The following is a 20,383-nucleotide window of genomic DNA, read 5'->3' on the forward strand; positions in this document are numbered from 1 at the left end:
CAGCTCAGTGTGTTTAGTTTTAGACACTGAATCTGAACACGTGAGGAAATCTCACAACACTGTGAGAGCAAGCTCTAGACTGCTACAAAACCACCTTATGGGGTCAAAGATATTTATAAATCTTCAGAGGGTAACAGGAGATCTTCTGCAGGATCATGTGTCCTTCCTCGCCTGGCTCTTTCAGACCTTTCCTGAAAGCCACCTGAGCCCCTTTCTGATTTAACCTAATGTTAGATGTACCCCCAAACACAACTACCGCTCTCACGGCCATAGTCTGCCATTACATTTCCAAGCAGCTTAAATCATATTGTGTCTCTGTTTTGACAAACCATCTTCTTTGTTTACACAGACCCAGGGACTAACATCGGCAACAGCTTTTGTTTTCAGCAGATCATGTCATGTCATCTTTACCTTTTCCTTAACTGAGACACAGTATTCGCCTTAAAAAAGAGTGTGAAGAACATAGGTCATAATAGGGGGAAAACAGAATTAAGAAAGTTCACATTTTCTCAAGCAGACAGCACTTTTAATCCTTAAACTCCATGAAGTAGCTAATGAACCATCTCTGAGAGATCTCTAGCACCATACCAAATGCCTAATTTCCTGGTGGTGCAGTGATTTTTTGATTGGCAGACTTCAAAGGTCAGAAAGGCAGTGGAACGAAAGATTAAATCGTCAGTTTGTACGCACTTTCATTCAGCAAACTGGTAAGCTGCTCATGCCAACAAAGCAGGCAGTCAAGAACAAGCTGTTTCAAATGAATACAGTACTCCTTACTGGAATAACTAAACTATCAGGCAAGAAGGGAAAAAGAGAGAAGTGTTAAACCTGACTATAATAAATATTTTAGTCCATTTTTTTAAACAAATAGGAAAATGCCAAGCTGAAAGTACAACTTTTTCAGAGTTTGCATTCAAAATAGCTCCTTGACAAACCTGGGGACAATTCCTTTGGGGAATCAGGGATCTCTTCTTAGCACAGGATCGTTCAACACCTGCATTAATAATTTGTTAAACAGATTAGAGTATCCAGTGTTAAAACATGCAGATGAATCAGCCTGGGAAGAGTTTCAAACACTCTGAAGACAAGAAGAAAAATTTGAAATGAGTCTCGGAAACTAAAGGAATAATTCAACAACAAGGGCAGACTGTGTCTGATCCACCAGTACTAACTAGAAATGCCCACTTAGGAAGCGTCAGTGTCTATAAAGACTTGAGCTAAAGCAGACTGCAATCTGAAAATAACTCAGTAAATACACTGACATTGCAGAAACAGGTAAAACCTATTTTGGGATGTAGCAACAGCGGGTGTGATATTTAAGGGTCAAGTTATGAAGTGAACAGCACTCACAAAGGCACACAGTTCATGAAGAGAAGTATATGTTGCTTTGCACTATTTTTAAGAAATAGAAGTCAAACCTTTGTGGAAGACTGGAGTGTTACCAATGCTGTGTCTTGTCATGTTCATGTCACCTACTTTTCACATGCTTTTCAAGTCTGGGGAGGATAGTACATGTCCCATCACTGGTGGTTTTATTCCTTATTTTTAGGCAACTGTTACACTAAGGAAAAACATTAAAACATTATACCATATACTTGCACAGTCCAGGAAAACTGTCACTAAGCTGTAACAGGAACCTGTTTAAAACAGATGTCACATTACAGGTTAAAGCACAAAGTAGAAAGGACAAATCTTACCTAGGTATATGACATCCTGGTTCCTCCAGCCTTCTGACAGATATTGCTGAAAATCAAGGTGTTATTTCATGTTGTTTTACCATCCAGCAATTATGGATACCTTGCATGGAATTTTTATGCCACTATAATTACTTTGAAAATGTGTATATAAGCATTATAACTCTTTGAAAGTACTCATACCAATACAGAGTTTGAACCATTGGGGTTCTCAATGGTTTGAGAACCCCAAAATCCAATTCCCTAGTCCAAGCCCCCTCCCACATCTCAACCCTTGACAGGGCTTTGCTGTCAGAGGGGTACTAGCTAGATCCACATCTCACTATATCCACGAGAACTTATCTCTGAAGTGCTCTTTCCTTGCTGGGCACCATGCCACCCTGTAACATCAGGCCCTTGAGCTTTAAACCATACCATGATCTATGTGACAAGTGTAACAACGTAAAGCTAGAATAATTAGTGAGGACACTGGAGTTCACTCTTCCCCAAACTCATAACGGTAGCCAGCCAAGCCCTCAAGAAGACAATTCTCTGAATATTTCTCTTGCAGCCACCAGTGCTGGAAAGGTCGTTTAAGTGTAAGAGAAGATTCAGCAGATTTTGGCTTATATTATCCTCATACATAGGCTCTTTTGCAAGAAGCACTCCATCAGCAAGGGAGCGTTTGGTGCTACAAAGTACTCTCATCTACAGGCATTAAGGAGGGATTGACACCAGCAAATACAGAGGCCAAGGTGGAACAGTCCCCAGGGTGCAACAGCTGAAAAGCTCAGGGGAAGATGCAATAACCCAAGGTCAGAGATACCTCCAGCACTGCCTCCCTTTCTCAGTCACCTCAGTGGGCATCTGAGGGCTGGTTGTCACCCAGCTGGGGCCAGGGAAGCAGAGGCAGCACACAGAGCTCGCCAGCATTATCAAACCTTTGCCTCCTTAAGCAGTTTACTAATATGGTTAGTTAGATTGGATAGTAAGTTTCTAGCCAGGCACTAGGTTCACATGGAGTGGCTTGGTATCTCAGCCTGGTTCCCAGTCCAGGTTAATTATCTACCATCCTGCTAATCTGGTGCCAGAACTTAATTAAACATTCAATCTCAGACACAAGGCGTTCCTCCAGCTCAGAGTTTGGGCACAAGGACCATCACAAGGCAGTGGCAGAGTGGCTGCCTGACTTGCCTGCTCCAGAGAAGGGGCAGCTTTTTTTCCTAGATGTTTCACCAGCAGCACCTGCGCTGCCCTGGGCTTGCCAGCACCATGTGCTGGACCTGCCAGAGTGTGGCTGCTCCCTACCGAGCCAGAGAGGAGCAGAACTTTCCTGCTTCAGCTTAGAAAACAAGTGCAGGTGTTGCAGGGTTGTTGGGACACTGCAGAGGACAAGGCCAGCAGTGCTGGTGTCTGGTCCTGCCAGTGAATCATTATCTGTTTGCATTAACTCTGCTCCTTCCACAGCTCTTAGTCGAAAACGCCTGCTCTCTTGGCACAGGAACTGGCATAATCTCCCATAAGGAAATGGCGACTGTGCAGCTGCCTTCCCAAATGCTACAGTCAGATCAGTGACTGTGCTACTATTTTCAGCACTGAGCTGAGGACATCCCTTCTGGTGAAGATAAATTCTTTGTTCTGACATTTTTTGGGCTTTGCTTACGAATGCAATGGCTAGAAAGTCTGTTGTTTAAATCACATTTTAAATTGTTTTAGTAAGATTAAGTGCTTTGGGGAATAGGCACATTATCTATTTGTTCTCCCCTGCCCCCAGCCCCCCACATATGCGTTCAGAAGCACATATTGCACCTATTGCTCTAGAATTAAGCGTTTGGCCACCACAGCGTCCTGACCATGTGTCTGCCAGCAATAAAAGACATGATTGTGCAAATCTCTTTTCTATTTGGCACACTTCTGCAGCTCTGAAACATCCAAGGCATCTCTTATGCAGCCCCCTGAGCTGCACAGTGCATTAAATAAAACCACATCAGCTTTTCCAAGGGTCTGACACTGCTACATAACCCTCCAACATCCCCAGTTTGCTAATTACCAGCACAGACAGAAGCAGAAGTTTTCTTTTGTTAGTGTTCAAGCATTGAATGGCACATAGGATAAGTAACAGGCACAGGCCATTATTTCCGAGAGGCAGAAAGCTGGAAGACAAAGAGCCTGGCAGGTCAGTCCATTGTTCAGTACTTGCCCTGTCTCCTCACCACCGCCTCCTGCCTTTCCTAAAGCACAGGAAAACACACCCCCTCCCCAGCATACAGACCAGCCAAGAGCCTGGGCTTTTGCTGCTCCTTGTGGGAAATTACTTCAGTTTTACAAGGAGCAGGTTTTTTTGTCTATTTAACCCATATTTACGTTTCAAAATACCTCCTGTCACATTGAGTTACAAGCCCTTGAAGTAGGCTAAAGACTCTCTTTTCCTCCCTGGGGACTGTTCCCTTTGCATAGTAGTATCAACCCTCCTTAGCTGTCCCTGCACAGCTGAGATACATGTATTCATAATCTGTCATCTTTTCTTGGAAGTCCTCCCAGTCTCTGATCATTTCATTGCTCTTGTGTGACTTTTCCTCTGTTTTTCCTGTGTCTTAGACTCAGCCGCAATAACAGCTGATAAAAATTATAACTATGACAATGCTTAAATATGTTGCTGCTCCATGGGTGCCTCCCACTCCTCCTCCTCATCTGTTGGTAGGAGGCTATCTCCTGACAGCCCAGAGGACTTTCTGTCAAACAGGGCTGAATTCATGTTACAAAGCTGGCCTCATCACCTCTGCTGCTCTGGGTTGCACTGCGGAGAGAAGAAGGAAAATGAACCCCCTGTCTGGTAAAAGTGCTCTCCGTGACCCTAGCTCAGCTGTCCGACTGAGATGGAAATACGGACATAAAGACTGGCTCTCCAGGCAGCTTCATGGCACAGAAGAATAGTGACTCAGGGAAAACACCACCAAGCTCCGCACTTAGAGTGTAACATGCAGTGACCAAACTGTATACAGAGAAACTTAAAGTGTTCCAGACAGCTGCACTGGGGCTTCATTTGGCTCTGTTTTGGGTGTTTGTTTTTTTTTTTTTCCAAAGCTCGAAAAATAGAAGAAGAAAAAAAGAAAATAAAGAAAATTACTTTAAAAAAAAGTCACTCCCTATTTTAAGGGTTTTTTGTTTTACCAAATTCTTTTCACATTCAAGGGGAAAAAAGGTGGCTTTGTGCTTAAACTGTCAGACACCCCTGGTTTCAAAGGTAAAAGTAGCCATGGCTATGTAATAGCTGAGTGCTTCATGATCTAGGCTCCATGCTCTAGTAGATAGGTAGGTACACAAACAAAAATTCAGGCAAGAGCTGCCTTGGGTGACTATGAAGCATCAGCCACAAGACAACATCAAGCAGGCTTCTGAAAGAGGGAATAAGGACCCTCATCAAATGATTATGCTCCATTTTTGTTAAGCATGTTTTTAACTTCAACAGCTAAGTAACATACTGGCTCACAGCTGCTTTATTTAAAGTTTCATTGATCTTACTCTGTTGGGAATTTATAATGAATACCAGACCCCATATCCCTAATATTTGCTATGGAGACAGGCAGAAGAAAAACATCTAAAACAAGGCAAGCTTTCTTTGAGAAGCAGCAGAGGGAGGGAATCCCCCTCAAGCAGTAATATCCCCCTGCTCCCTCACCAGATTAAAAAGGAGACACATAAAAGTTTTAAATAATTTCTTTTTCTCAGTCATGGAACACAATAATTTAAAAAAAAAATATTTTGGACTTTAAAAACCAAAAAATTTTGTGTTTTTCAGAATTTCAAAGGAAACTGCATAAATTGCCCAGAAGGGCATCATGTCTGGAGAATTTATTTACCTCAGTCGTTAGACTGGGTGGCAAAGCACCCTGTGCCCCAAAAGATCATGTTTGGGTTGCAGCATGTCACCCCGACACTGCTGGAGGGAGACTGGAAACACTGCTTTCCCTTCCCCATTTACATCCCTTCCTTATCCCCTTGGCTTGGGGTTAGCAGTAAGATGATGCTGAGTGGGTCTGTGCTCCTGTGGGAAGGGTCAAAATGCAATGGTGATTGGCATCCTCAAAAACATCAAAAAGTAATCACTGGTGTAAAATGAAGATGAGTTCATACAAATGCAGAACAGGGGGAAAAGCAAAGAAAGAAATGTTTAATCTCTTTGGATCTCTCGTACTTGTCCTTGCCAATTGCAGGGGGAAACTACAAGGCATTAATCCTTACTTCTCAACTCGCAGGGACCAGGACCAGCCCAACAAATGATAAACCAACCAAAACAGCAACACATTTAATTCCCTACTGGCACTAGTAAGCAAGAAAACCTTATTCCAGTGCCTCAGAGGCATCCCAGCACCATGTGCCCCTGTATCCAGAGCCCTCCCACACTCCATTAAATTGCATTTTTATCACCTTGTTCTGAAATTCCTAATTTTGCTGCCAAAAGACAGCAAAGAAGAAAGTGACTCTCCCTGTATTCTCCCAGAGTCCCCACTGACCTTTCTTATGCTGGGAACAGCAGGGCCTCTATTTGATACCCTAGGGCATGGCCCTGACTGGTTTATCTCAAACCCATTAGCCACAGGGCAGAATAAGATGAGAGTGATTATGCAGCAGGTGTTACCCTTGGCATTAGGCTTCCATAATGAGGAGAATCAATATCTCTGAATCACCATTGCAGTCATTTGCTTCAGGCACAGCCTGCCCTGGAATAAAGGGGCTGTCCCTTGGGGTGACAGCTGGATCTCCATGTGCAAAACAAAAAGGAGCTCACAGCTAAAGCAGAGGTCTGGAAGAAGACAAGTGGAAGGTGTTATAAAGAGCATTTGTTTCCCCACATGCAACACAGCCTCTGGTGTGACCTAGGGAAGGTTACTTCAGTTCTCTGGTTTTTTTTCCCTCCATCAACAGGGATAGCATGGGGCTTCCCACCAAGATGCCACAAAGATAAAATTCCCAGTTACTTGTAAAGCTGTTGAAAAAAAGCAGTAGAGAAGCGTAAGAGAAATACTGAATAGTTTCAGTAACAAATCAACCATTTTAAAGCTTCCTAGAGGAAGCAATTATTTGGAGCCAGGTTACATTTATGGGGGAAACAGAGACTGTAGAATGGTAACAACTCTGCCTGCAGAGCTGAACCCAGGATCATAATAGTGAATGGGGTAACATCAGACTGGTGACCTGTCACTAGTGGGGTTCCACAGGGCTCCGTCCTAGGTCCTGTGCTCTTCAACATCTTCCTGAATGACTTGGACGCAGGACTGGAGTGGATACTGAGCAAGTTTGCAGATGACTCAAAACTCGGAGGACCTGTTGACTCCCTTGAAGGCAGGGAGGCCCTGCAGAGAGACCTCAACAAATTAGAGAACTGGGCAATCACCAACTATATGAAGTTCAATGAGGGAAAGTGCTGGATACTGCTCCTGGGCTGGGGCAACCCTGGATGTACAGCCAGACTGGGGAATGAGATGCTGGAAAGCAGTGCCGCAGAAAGGGACCTGGGGGTCCTGGTCAATGGCAAGTTGAATATGAGTCAGCAGTGCCCTGGCAGCCAGGAGGGCCAACCCTGTCCTGGGGGGCATCAGGCAAAGCATTGCAAGTCGGTCGAGTGAGGGGATTGTCCTGCTCTGCTCTGCACTGGGGCACCCTGCACGTTTGGGCACCACAATGTAAGAAAGATATTAAACTGTTAGAGAGAGTCCAAAGGAGGGCAACAAAGACGGGGAAGGGCCTTGAGGGGAAGCTGTATGAGGAGGGGCTGAGGTCACTTGGTCTGTTCAGCTGGGAGAAGAGAACACTGAGGGGAGAACCCATTGCAATCTACAACTTCCTTGTGAGGGGAAGGGGAGGGGCAGACACTGATCTCTTCTCTGTGGTGACCAGTGACAGGACCTGATGGAACGGCCTGAAGTTGTGTCAGGGGAGATTTAGTTTGGATATTAGAAAAAGGTTCTTCACCCAGAGGGTGGTTGGGCACTGGAACAGGCTCCCCAGGGAAGTGGTTACAGCACCAAGCCTGACAGAGTTCAAGAAGTGTTTAGATGATACCCTCAGGCACATGGTGTGACTCTTGGATATGCTCCTGTGCAGGGCCAGGAGTTGGACTCAGTGATCCTTGTGTGTCCCTTCTGACTCAGCAAGTTCTGTGATTCTGTGAAAAGTCTCCTGGAAACAGCTGTTACAGGGATATTTCTGCCATCCTGCACAGGCAGCTCAGGGAGATGGAGGAAAGTTGTGCAAGATTGGAGTTCTGTCACAGGTAGCCCTACAGTGCCCTGCAACACCCAGGGACAGGAGCATGAGATGTGAAACCCAGCATCATCACTCCTTGGGTACTAGGCTTCCCCTTTTGGCTCCCTAGAAAACTCTGCTACTCTCAAATCTGGCCCCTGGCTTTTTCAACATGAGGCCTTTTCAACATGAACATTATGTACTTTCTAAATATGGGTAGCATATTAGCCCTCTTAAGGGAGGATCTGCCTGATGGGCACAGCCAATGCAGAAACATATCCAGCTGTGTGCCAGCTGCAGCCAGCAGCTCTGCCCGGTCCAGCTAACAGCATCCCCCAGCTGCCATTGACCTGTAAGGAAGGTCATGCACCATCACTGCCAGCTCTCCCACCCATCCTTCTCCCACCCCCAACTGCCACTGAACCCAGTGAATAGGACTCCCAAGGCCTCCTTTGTGGTCTCCTGTATCCATAGGACGTTCCAGGCCACAGTGGCTCCCTCCTCCTTCCTTGAGAGCATCAGCCCTGCACCCAGTGGTGCCTGATTGCTCCTGAGCTGCTGGGTGCTGTGGTTTGACACATATGGGGACAGGGAGAGCCTGTCTGCCCTATGAAGTGGGTCCCCCAGCCTCAGGGGCCTGGAAGATAAATCCTGCATGCCAGGCAGTGCTGCTAAACACAGCGTGGTCTCAAACACCAACCCTGAAAAGAGCGGCCAGGAGATCTGAACATCATGTCTGGAGAAGCAGAAAAGGAGTCAAGGGTGTTTGTACCTTGAATGCCAGCACGTTGGCACCAGTCTGTTCCTTCTTGCCCCAAAGTCTGTCTTTTCTCATGGATGTGACATGAAAAGCCTGAGCTGTGTCCCACAGATCCACCACAGGGATGGTGTGGGCCAGATGACAAAGAGCTGTCAAAGAACAACCACTTAATGCTGAGGTACACTCAGGGCTGCTCAACTCAGTCTGTGTCTCACTGAAAGTTAAGGTGAGGAGTTTGCTGGTAAACATCATCCTCCTGTAAAAGAGAAGAGAGAGAACTGGGAAGTCCATTTTGTGTGCTTGCCCATCCCTTCCCCTGCACCGCTCTTGGTGCTGAGACACCATTACAGTTTTGCCCAGTACCACAGCTGATGAGGGATGGGGGCTGGAAGTGTGTGCTGGCCAAATCGTGCTCTCCTCTCCTGTGACAGCACTGTAAAGGGCCTCTGCATGGCCCTGGCAGGTGAGGAGAAGTGCGCAAACATTTGCTTTGCAAAGCACAGGGCTTTGTTGGCACGTAGCCTGCTGGCATTCTTCTGCTTTTGGGAGGGTGAATTTGTATTTCATGACACCCTTAAAAACAGGTCAGCAGCTGGGGGAGCTGTTAATGTAGGGGAAGGTCTCGGCAGGGCCAAATCCACAATATATCAATGGATGATTTGATAAGGCAACCCTTCCACAAAGCTTTCCGATGGTGGCGCTGCATCACACAGCAAGGACCGATGAACTTGGTCCTGTTAAAGGGTTAAAGCACGTGGTTGTACTGGGGCTAGTGTGTTCACCGCTTTGTGTTCCTGGGAAATCCACCCGTTCAGAACATCCTGTCTGGGAGCCGAGCAGTGTAGTTGCTCGGCTGGCAGGACGCCTGGTGAAGGCAGAAGCTCATCCTTCTTTGCAGCTCTTCCCTGCAAAGTTTCTCAAACCAGCTTAGTGGCGGGGTCTTTTCTTGAAGTGGAGATGTTCCTGCATGACCTGGCCTTTTTGCCCTTCAAGTGAAGGGCCAACTGTTAGGGAAGATTGCCCAGACCACCCACCTCAGGCTGCCTTCCCTCAGGGCTTGCCTTACACAGTAATTTCTTATTGCCAGAGGTGACGAATCACTTCCAACGTGTCAAGAAGGGCACATTCCTGGCTGCCAGAATTGGTGTGGCAGGACACCACGGCTCAGTGAAAAACTAAGAGTTTAAAAACAATTCCTGAAGGCCAATGACTCCCATGTGCATGCACAGGCCACAGAGCTCCAGCTTTGCAGCAGTATAATTACAGTAAAAATCAGCTTGCTGTGTAGGTATAATTTTAGGAACAAATGGAAAAGGGGGGAAAGTGTCACCCCTTCCATTCTCTTAACCTGGCTGTTCCTCCACAGATGATAAAAATCATGTGTGTGAGTATACAAAAATCTCATATCATTAAGGACTTCACTTTGAACAAGTCAGCCTATAGGACATCCTCTCACCTTCCCTCCCCTATTAACACTACCAATAGATTTCGTTAAAAGAAAGGAACATTGATTAGTACACTTGCCTAAAAGAGCAATATTACCTTAGGTCTTTGAAGCAAAGCAAACATTAATGACAGTAACAATAGCAATGGACTGTATATCGCACTAATAGAACAATGGGTGTCTGTTCCTCTGCAGTATCTGCTTCTGCCATCCTCCCAGTGCAGCACAACTACCCAGAAAAGACCACAGCCTGCACCCAGCCTCAGCTCTGCATTCAGACACGCACTGTCTAGACCCCTGTATTTGTAAGGTCTCTCTAATGTCTCCTATACTGTCCTGCTCACTTGGGATTATTATTTCCCCAGTGAGAGCTATCTTCTCTCAAAAAATAGCATTCTCTTCCTATACATACTGTTCTCCTTATATAGCCTCCAATATTATTAGCCATTTATATTTACCCCTTCTTCCTCTCTAAAATCCACTAATACCATACATGATCTCTTTAAACCTTTCTACCCCTGCCCTTTCCCATCATTAACAACTTGGCCAGTCTCCCTTGTCTTACTGCTCCCAAGGGCCCCACCAATGACAAGACAACAGGTCCAGGTGGCACTCGAGTGACCACAGCCCTCCCAGAACAGCCCTTGAACCACCCTGGCTTCATTCCTCATACAGTTCCATGCAAGCACACCCAAGGCAGCCTTTGCTTCTGAATTTGGAAACAGATGATCCTTCTAAGACTCTGCCCACTCTGTACCTCCCTTCCCCAAGCCCTTTGAGCATCCCTAGCTTTACCTTCATCCTGATCTTCCCATGGAAGGCATTGCACTGCTGTAATATATAATTAATATAATATAATATATTTATATAATGTAATATAATATAATATAATAAATGGTCTGCTAGATTTCCAGTCCACAAGGCTTAAACAGCTAAAAAAAAAACCCACAAGAAATTATAGCTTCACTTCAAAAGAATTTTTTTTAATTTAGAAATGCATTTATATACATAGAACAATTAAATTAAACTTTGTACAAATATTAAAATACTATCTTCACACCCACTGCAATGTACAGGATACCAGAAAATACATATAAAATAAAGCAAAATAAAATCAATTGAGTGACATCCTGCACAGCATCAATTATGGTTTGAAGTCCCACATATATATGGAGTACCATTCTGCAAATAATTCCATAGTGGTGCAATTCAGATAAAAAGAAAACACATACAGGAGAGAAGAAAGGATTAATGCACAAAGGCAATCAAGCTCCCCTTGCACTTGCATCAGCAACTACCAGCAGTCTACCCACCGTGTCACAGGACATCTGCTTCACAGGCAACTTCACTTTGTTTTCTTTTGGAAGAAAGCAAATTTGAGAATCTGAACTAAAACATCTTCCAGCACAACTCAGTTGCCTCTGTTCTTGTTCACTCGAGGACAGAAGCAAAAGCACAGCTTATGGAAAGCATATGCAGAGCATCAGTAGAACACGTTCTGGTGGGTACATAGATCTGAACATCATCTGCAGAGGGTCGAGTTTGGAAGCAGTGCTGATCACAGGTCCCTGAAGTGTGGGAAGTGGCATGCTCTGTCCTGGTGTGGTAGGACTGGAAAAAGGCTTATTTCCTGTATAAAAATACATCTTAAAAATGAAACCTGCTCTAGGAAACCTCTTTGCACTTTCGTAGCATATCATAGAGAATAAATGTTTTCTAGTGAAGTCCTTCTGCAAACAAAGGTTTTCACAAAGAGCAAATTCAATCTGCCGTTCCCTGGTAAGGGCTGAAGGGTGAGGATGGGGTGAGGCAGGATGTGCAAAATGAATGGGATTTATTGCCTTTATATACAAAAAACCAAAGTGAAATTTATTTAAATAGTTATCTGGATAGAGTAATAAGGCAGGTTTTTTTTAAAACTGCTATCAGAACAGTAAAACCACATTTGCAAATACGTTCTAAAAAGGTCAGCAAGGACATCTCAGTGTGTCCAAACAGTTGAACATTAATTTTCCTTATACAGCAAGCGTGCTGGTGTATGCTAAATCATCTAACAAAGCACAAGCTTCCTTAAAACCTGGTTGTGATTGCATTAGCTCATTAGCCTGCAGCATACCTCTGTTTTCAGTACAGCTCTTCCTTAGACTCCTTACATTCCTTTTTCTGTGCTGCAAATGACCTAACCATACCAGATTATTTCCAATGGCACAGCCTGTTGCTCTCTTAGCCCCACTCCTCAGTACTGACCCCAGTCACCCACCTCTGGGAGCACCTTAGGATGTTTCCTCCCAAAACATGTGGAACAGTTCTTCCTAACACACCTGAGTTCTCCACACACTGAAAGGCCAAATAAAGGCTGCAGATGCATTAAACTATTCACCACGCCGGAGCTGAAAGGCCAAGGAGAAACCACCAGGGAGATGTCCAAGGGGTGAAAAGCAGCCTGCTTGCTGAGTAAGGATTCTGCTACACAGCAACTTCCCTGGTGGTTAAGGATAAAAATGCATTAAGCTCTTCTCCCTCTCAAACTCCTGAAGTTTTAACTCGGCAGCAACTCCACAGGCTCGCATGCTGCAGCACATCTCTCCTTCTGACTTCATTTTTACCTCTTCTGCAATTAATGGTGGGGAGATGCAAGCTATTTAAAACAACAAATGCCCCACTCTCTCAACCAGTGCTGCTGACACCCTTCAAGGTGACAGGAGGCTCTGACAATTCTAGCTGTCTCATCCTTTCAGGTGAGCTTCATGATGCAGATCCTGACAGAAGACTGTCCCACTTCCCCATGGATCTCTGCCAGCTTCACTTTCTGGCTCTCTCAGGCTGGTCCAGTTCTGCAACACTTGGGCTGTAAGCACTGCAGTAGGTTGCATTTATTTTTCCAAAAACTATGCAACTGAAAGGGAGCAAGAACATTTTTCTATTGCACGTAATATCCTGAATTTCTGAAATGCCCTTTTTTTCCCCAACCTATCAGACTCCAAAACCAACAGAAACCTTTAAAATAAGTGCTATTTTATTTTTCCAAATAAAATTAAATCGTTTCAGTGTTCTTGAATATCACAGGATCCAGCATGTATGACAGAGCATGAGATGATTATGTTGGGAGTGTTAAGTAAGTAAAAATGCCTCCCTTTGAAATGTTTTGTCAGATGTGGGTGGGGGAAGAAAGGGTGCAGAGACTGTGGCCCCATCAAGAAAAAAAAGAAAAAAAATTTACTGTGTCACATCTTGCAAGGCTGAGCCCCTGTGCTCCTCATCCACCATACTGAGATCTAGGCCGCATCTACCTTTGGCAAAATACAAAGAGAACACATTCTTTGCTTAGAGATAATGAACACTCCTGAGACAGAGCAGAGTTCACATCTGAGGGATCTTTAAGCTTCAGCCCTTGCTCCCAAAAGTAAAGACAGGACTGTGCAATGTGGGTTTTCCTACATCTCTGCCCAAAACACTTCCCAATCCTTCAGCTTCTGCAGAATTAAACAAACATGAATAAGTAATGATCACTTGATAATCAGTAAAGCGAGGCCTTGCTCTCCTATGGCCTTGAAAAAACTGTCAGACATCTCTCAGATTCCTCCCCAGCTGTTTTACCTCATTTTATATGAAGCTGAGGATGTGGACATCAGCAAGGTTATGCCCCCAAACTGTTTTCCATGCTCTGGCTTGCACAGGTCCATGGGGCCTGTTCCCACAAGTGTTGCTGCAGGGGACAGAGCTCTTCTGCAGAAGCTGGAATCATCAGATGGTGTTAGCAGGCAGCACAGCAGAGACTGGCCTGGGAGCTGCTAGTTTACCCTCAGCAAGCCAACAGAAGTTGTCTGTTTATGCCTGATCACAAGAGCTACACTTGCATATTTCCCTCCACCTTCGCATTTCCCCCACTCCTTAGAAAAGCCCTTTCCAACAATTTTTATAAATGAAACAAAATTGAAGCACTCCCTCCTTGTGCAGTTTGCTTCCTTTTCTTCCCCAGCCAAACTGAATTTTCTCTCCCAAGCTGGGAGCTGCTTCCTTTACAACAGCAGAGAGGAGGCAGGGCCACACAATATGTGTTTCCTGCTGACAGTGCAAGTGCTCGTCCAGATCAAGGCCAGGCCTTGGGATCAGCTTCCACCTTCTCCCACCAACCTAGTGCTAACACTGGGTTAAAGCACTGCCTCTTGCAGGAAGGTAGCACATTTCCAACTTCTATACCTTGAATTGCTAAGGGTCAGTTTGAGCAGACAGGACCTTAAATGCATGAAGAGAAACTCCTGCACTGAGCTGGCTAGGCAGCAGGAAAGAAGTCACATAGTCTTTCCTCCACACTTCCTTACCACTATTCTCGCTCAATCCCTTCATCTGCCCTGATAAACCAACGAATGAGAATTTGCTCAAGCTTAGACCATTTTCAACATAGGAGTAAAAAAACTAAATACAATCATTCCCATGCTTATTTTCTAAAATTCCCATAGCAGATGTGTAAACAACATTTGACCTCTACAGTGCTTGAAGCTGAGACACCACAGCCCACTGTAAAATGACATGGGATTTTCACCATCCAAACTGAACAAAAAATACCTAAACCACCCAAATGGGATTTATCAAATCCTTGTGTTAATGCAAGGTAACACGAGCAATAGGGAAAAAAGTTTAAAACACTGTATTTTTAAATTAACATCCCTCTGCAACAAGGATAGGGAAAAAGGATTCTTCCATCCACAAGCACACACTGTCCCATGTGTCCTGGGATATAAAAGCTATTTGGGAAGAAGAACAGCAGACACCTAGCTGGATACTATGGCCAATCCCCATTTCCAGGAACTGGAGCTAAGCACAGTGACTTTATAGGTAAAGATGTTCTGTCACTTTTGTCAAGTGCTGTAATGGTTTGTTCTTGTAGCAACAACAATGAGGATGGTAAAGATTGCAAACCAAAATCAAATCAGCAAAGACAGCATCCCTATTTACCTGTATATTACCACACGATGTGTAAGGCCATGACATTTTGCTCCTTCAACTCAAAAATTTAGGAGCTTCTCACAGGGCAAACACTTCCCTGGTTACTTCAAGACAATTATGACAAGGTACATGCATCTAAGAAGCCAACTCTTCTTGCTGAAACCAATCTCATGGTACAGTGTTCAGACCTCCCCAGTGAAGAACCTTACAACCACCACAATGCTTTTGTGATTGGACCACATACCCCAGACAAATGTGGCTTCATGCAGAAACAGACTCTTGTTAACAGCAACCAGGATATTCCGACCTGCTGCACATAACCAGGGGGTTGGGGTGGGGGTGGCAGAGGTATACATATTTTTGATTTTTCTTTTCCCTACTACCAGAACTTGAAAACAATCCTTAAAATTTAGGTTCAGGAATAAGCTATGGTGTCCTCTAGCCCTACTGTTAATGTAGTCAACCCTCCCTCACACCAACCGGCTGCCACTATATTTAGGAGAGACTTTACAAATTCTGCTTACCCGTAGCCACAAGGAAGGAGCCTTTCCCTGGGCCCACTGGAGCCCTACAGGATAAAACAGTAGACCCTTGCTGTATGAAGCTAGGAAGACACACTAGCCTCTGAGATGGCAACTACCACCTCAAGTACCAAAGTACCTACTGTGGCTGCAAAGGGAATTTGGGATTGCACCAATGGCACTAGATATTTGCTACCTACAGGCATCTTTTTCTCTTAACATTTTCAAAGACCTGAACCACTCCCAGTGTGCTACACCTGTAGAGAAGGAAGAAGAAGACAAAAGTAATTTTCAGAAATGGACTTCTGCAGAGATGGGGACAGAGGGTATTCCTACATGTTGGACTTCTTAGCCTTCAGCACTCTAGCAATTCTCAGTGAACTGTTATTGCACGGCTAAGTTGTCCCACAGCCCATCTCATTTGAGGCGCTTCTAGACATGACAACCTACCCCTTAACTGGGATCCCTCCCAAGCCTCACTTCAGTCCCAGTGAGGCATTTTCTCCTCCCCTATCACAAAGAGGATGCTGGAAGAAGAGCCTATATAACATATATACGTATATTTAAACTGTGTCTGCACCCAGCGAGCAAGCGGGTTTAGCCCCTGCTCTCTGGGCAGCAGAAGGGCTAGAAAGGCTGATAAGCTGCAACAAGCCAGTGTGAGAAAGAGAAAGGCACAAGAAAAGAGCAGCTCTTCAGAGACTGCTGTCAAACATCTGGCTGGGGAAGAGGAGAGGAAAGCTCAAATGTACTTGTTCCTTGAGCCCCTGATGCTGATGGAATGGGGAAGCCAGCGCTGCACCAACTCCACTGGTGCATCCAGGAGGCAACCTGGCGACATCCTTTGGATCTTCAGCTGAGGGCATCTCTTCTTGGAGGTATCCAGGGTACAGCTCGCGAGGACAGGGAAGACCACACGGAGTGCTTCTGTCCCAAAGGCAGGGGCAGGGGAGGAGGAAGAAATCCAAGATGGAGAAGGCTAGACAAACACAGCAGACCTCATGCTTCCTTTAACAATGGAATATCTGAATGGTAGGGAGAGGAAAAAAAAAAAAAAAGTCAAACTTCTGCAGTTTCAACACACACCAGAAAAACTACTGTTGAAAGCAAGAGAGGCTCCCACTTCCATAACATGATAATGCAGTGGTCTCCCTGTCATCACAACACAGCAGAAGGGAACTATGGAAGACTCTGCTCCAAGCTGCCCCTGTGAATGAGATTACCACCAGCTCCAGCCTGGACAAACGCTAAGGACAGAGACTCCATCACCACACTGGGTGTCCATCTGGTCCTGCATTACCCTACTAGCACAAAATATTTTCTTAATACCGAATGTGAATCTGTCAAGTTACAGTTTGTAGCCATTGCCCCATTTTATATCATCTGCCCGAGAAGAGCTTAGCTCCACAGTGTTTCCAACTCTCCATTAAGTAATTGTAATTAATCGTTGGTTTGGCCCTCAGCTGCTTCTTCACCAGATGAAATGAACCCAGTTCCCTCAGTCACTCCCCACAAGCCCCTTGCTATCTTGGCAGGATTCCAACACAGCCTGCCCAGTTTCTTTACATATCTCTTGAACTGGGGGTTCCCACAACAAGATACAATATCCCCAGTAAAGCCTCATCATGTTGCTTAAGGGAAGGTAATAACTTCCCTTAAGAATGACAGTTTCTCTCTTTCCCATGACCTTATCAATCTTATAGTCCTTAAAATGCCAAAGATATATTTCTTACTGTGACAAGGATGGTTGGAAATAGAAGGATCACACCTGCCCTTATCTAACTTGAGGAAATGCAAACTCTTCCAGTAGCTGCAGCTTCCTCACCTCTGAGCCACAAGCACAAGTTTTACAGTGGTCTGCTGGAAGGGGCAATCTGCTACTGCACAAAAAGCCTTAGAAGCAATACATGTTTCCAAGCAGAGATAAAAATGACATAGTGACACAGGAAACATCCTTTAGTTTCTACACTGCAGACATTTTCTGTTAAGCTTCACAGCTGGGATTTCTGCTGCTTATGCACTTGAGGTTTAATGCCCATCTTAAAATATGTTGTTATTTCTGCCCTTAAGCAGAAATACCCTTTTAACTGGTTTTACTGCCGGGGTTCCAGATGGCATTACTATGGCTATAGGACTTGACACCATGGAAAAGGGAAGTTCTGCCCTGAGCTATCTACAAGCCAGTTACATTTCTTGCCTAAGACACAGCAGTGTCTGCAGAAGCTACACCTTCACATCAGCTCTGGCACTGCAAAGCCACTCCTTTGCGGCAGCATAGAAGTGAGGAAAGTAGGATGTACTGACCGTTTAACAGACTTGCCCCTCAGCCTGTACAATAAGTACAAGCACATCCCTTTTACATCTTCTTGCTTGCTAAGGCTGTAGCACTGTATGCACTGTGGCAGGAAGCTGCTTACTAAAACAGTCTAAAAATGAAACCCAAACATCACAAAGGGTTTGTATTCCAAGTATGTCCTCCCATTCCCACCAACTTGGTTTCCACACAGTTATTTTACTGCTTTTGCACTATGATGCTGGAGGCTGGATTTCTCTGCAAAACCTTTGCTAAAACAAGAGTGAGCAGTAGACAGTTTTTCTACTCTGGTCTCCCAGTCTGAGAACACCGAATTCTTCAAAGAAAGATATACTGCTTATATGTCTAAGTTGTGAAATATGCCATGGAGACTGGGACACTTCTTTTCAAAAGCTGCTCCAGTGGCAGATGTATATAGGGTCATTCCTAGGTACTCAACTGCAGAACCTACTCTTAAAAGTAAGCACTCTCATTTAGTGTTTCTTGCCCAAGTCACATACCATCTGTGTATTCCTCAGAGGAAGTGAGTGATAAAAGGCTCTGTATGTCGCTGCTTTCTGAATCTTGGACCTCTTTGTGTACAGGTCCACTGCTAGCCATGCCAGCTACCCAGGAAGAGGTAGCAGCCTGATGCACAAGAACAGTTTCAGAGCGCTGAGAGCTACTGGCTTCACAGAGTCCAGAACGTCCAGGGGCTTCATCTTCTCTTTCAGAGCTATTGCGAGCCCCTTGGTCCGGCTGCTGCATCTCTCTGGGTCCATTCTGTCCAGCTCCCTCCGAGAGCACGATTTGCACCCGGGAGTCCGAGGGTGGAATGCAGTTGCCTGTGCTGCCATACACTGCTTCTTCATAGGACGGCAAGGCCACTTGGACACCATCCACCATGATAGATACCTGATCTCCGGACACACCTTGGTCTCGCCTCAAAAAAAGAAACAAAGAGGGGGGAGGAGAAAAAATAAATCAAGTTGAGCATTATTATTATCTTGTTAACATATTATTATACATATGTTAACAAGAACTCCAGTAACCTCCCACAGCAGAACTCTAATTCTCACCATTGACTTATTGAGGGGAGAACAGACAAATATGAATGGTGGTTTAACAAGGTCAAGCAAGTATAGTCTTGCAACCCTACTGTGAATTGACATTAAAAAAAAAGCAGGGGCTGTAATTCACAGCACCCGATGGATTTAGCAGCAAGAGCTGAAAAGGTTACAATGCTTCCACCCTCACCTACCTTCATAGCTGAATTTGACAAAGATCATGAGTCAGAGCCTTGTGCTGTTGGCAAAGTGCTCTGACCACTGTTGATTCCAGCTTGGTACACTGCTTTATTCCACAATGCCCAGCACTGTCTGTTCTGCCGCCTCTGCTGCTGGCAAGATAATGTCTGGCAGGGTGGGGAAGACAGCTCTAGCACATCATGAATCACCAAACCTCATGAGGCAGAGGCCTGAGAGTACATTCTTCTTTTCCAGTGATTTGGACTTTTTCAGAAAAGGGCAGACCCCAGGGCCCCACCTCTCAACTTCCCTGCTGCTGGAGCATCCACAGTGGCTTTGCTGACCTCAGCCGTCAGCAGTGTTATGGCTGCATGCCTCCCCTCATCCACAAACCCAGAAGGTTCTCCTCCCACAGCAGGGAAGGATGGCAGACTTGCATGTGTATCTAATGAGCAGTACTGCCTGAATTCACGTCCTTAGGACCTCAAATAGACCAGGGGAGATGCAGATGTATATACCCAGACACATACTTCAGTAGCTATCCAAGGCTAGAAGAGGCAGCAGACTGATCTATAGCCAGGCTAATAAGGATCATAACCTTTTCCATTCAGAGTCAAGGGAAAAGCACAAGGAAGCCACCCCTTGGGTGGAATATAAGAATGGGTACTGCAGGTGAGTATCGCAGACCAGCATTTCAGACTACTGCTGGACCAGCAGTATGGTTAAGATAAGTCCAGCAGGATGGGGCAGAGATGTCACTCAGGTAAATAAAACAGGAACAAAAAAGCAAGAGGTTAAGTTGCTCGATAACGAAGGCCTGACTCAAATACCTTAATGAGTTTCTGCTGCAAAGAAACAGGTGCCTCTGAGCCCCTCCAAACCCCAGCTACGCTTACCTGCTATGATGGAACGACTTCAGCTTTGGCTGCAGCAAAACAAACAGCACAACTAACAGCAGAATCAGGGCGACAGAGCTTGCTGTGGAGGCTACTATGGATAGCGTGGGTACTCCAATTGTCGGAGGAGAGTCCTTTTCTACAAAACCAAGGGGAACACAAGGTAAAATGATCCACTCCCTTAAATAACTGCCAAAGAGAAGGAAAAACATCCACACTGCCTGCTCTCAGGAGTTACACCTGGGGGCACATGTGAGGAGCCCAAGTTTCCTATACAGTCAAGGCACACCAGCTATCTCAGTTCAGATCTCCAGCTGACACCTCTCTGTAGGGGGAACCTAAAATAACACATGCAC

The 20,383-nt window shown here is 45.2% G+C and overlaps 1 protein-coding gene across 9 annotated transcripts in view; it reads right to left on the reverse strand.

Annotated features, from left to right (window-relative positions):
* Window positions 1–11,085: 11,085 nt before the first annotated feature.
* Window positions 11,086–20,383, reverse strand: part of SUSD6 (sushi domain containing 6) — an 87,126-nt gene continuing 77,828 nt past the window's right edge. For all 9 annotated transcript variants that reach the window (XM_017830642.1, XM_017830647.1, XM_017830648.1 and 6 more), the window contains 3 exons: window positions 20,028–20,166; window positions 18,406–18,827; window positions 11,086–16,616 (listed from right to left, as the gene is read on the reverse strand). In XM_017830642.1, coding sequence (XP_017686131.1) covers window positions 16,591–16,616; window positions 18,406–18,827; window positions 20,028–20,166 — 587 coding nt within the window. In that variant the 3' untranslated portion in view covers window positions 11,086–16,590. The remainder of the gene's footprint in view (window positions 16,617–18,405; window positions 18,828–20,027; window positions 20,167–20,383) is intronic.

The sequence above is a fragment of the Lepidothrix coronata genome, unplaced genomic scaffold (assembly GCF_001604755.1).
Source record: "Lepidothrix coronata isolate B3197 unplaced genomic scaffold, Lepidothrix_coronata-1.0 Scaffold182, whole genome shotgun sequence".
NCBI classification, from domain to species: domain Eukaryota; kingdom Metazoa; phylum Chordata; class Aves; order Passeriformes; family Pipridae; genus Lepidothrix; species Lepidothrix coronata.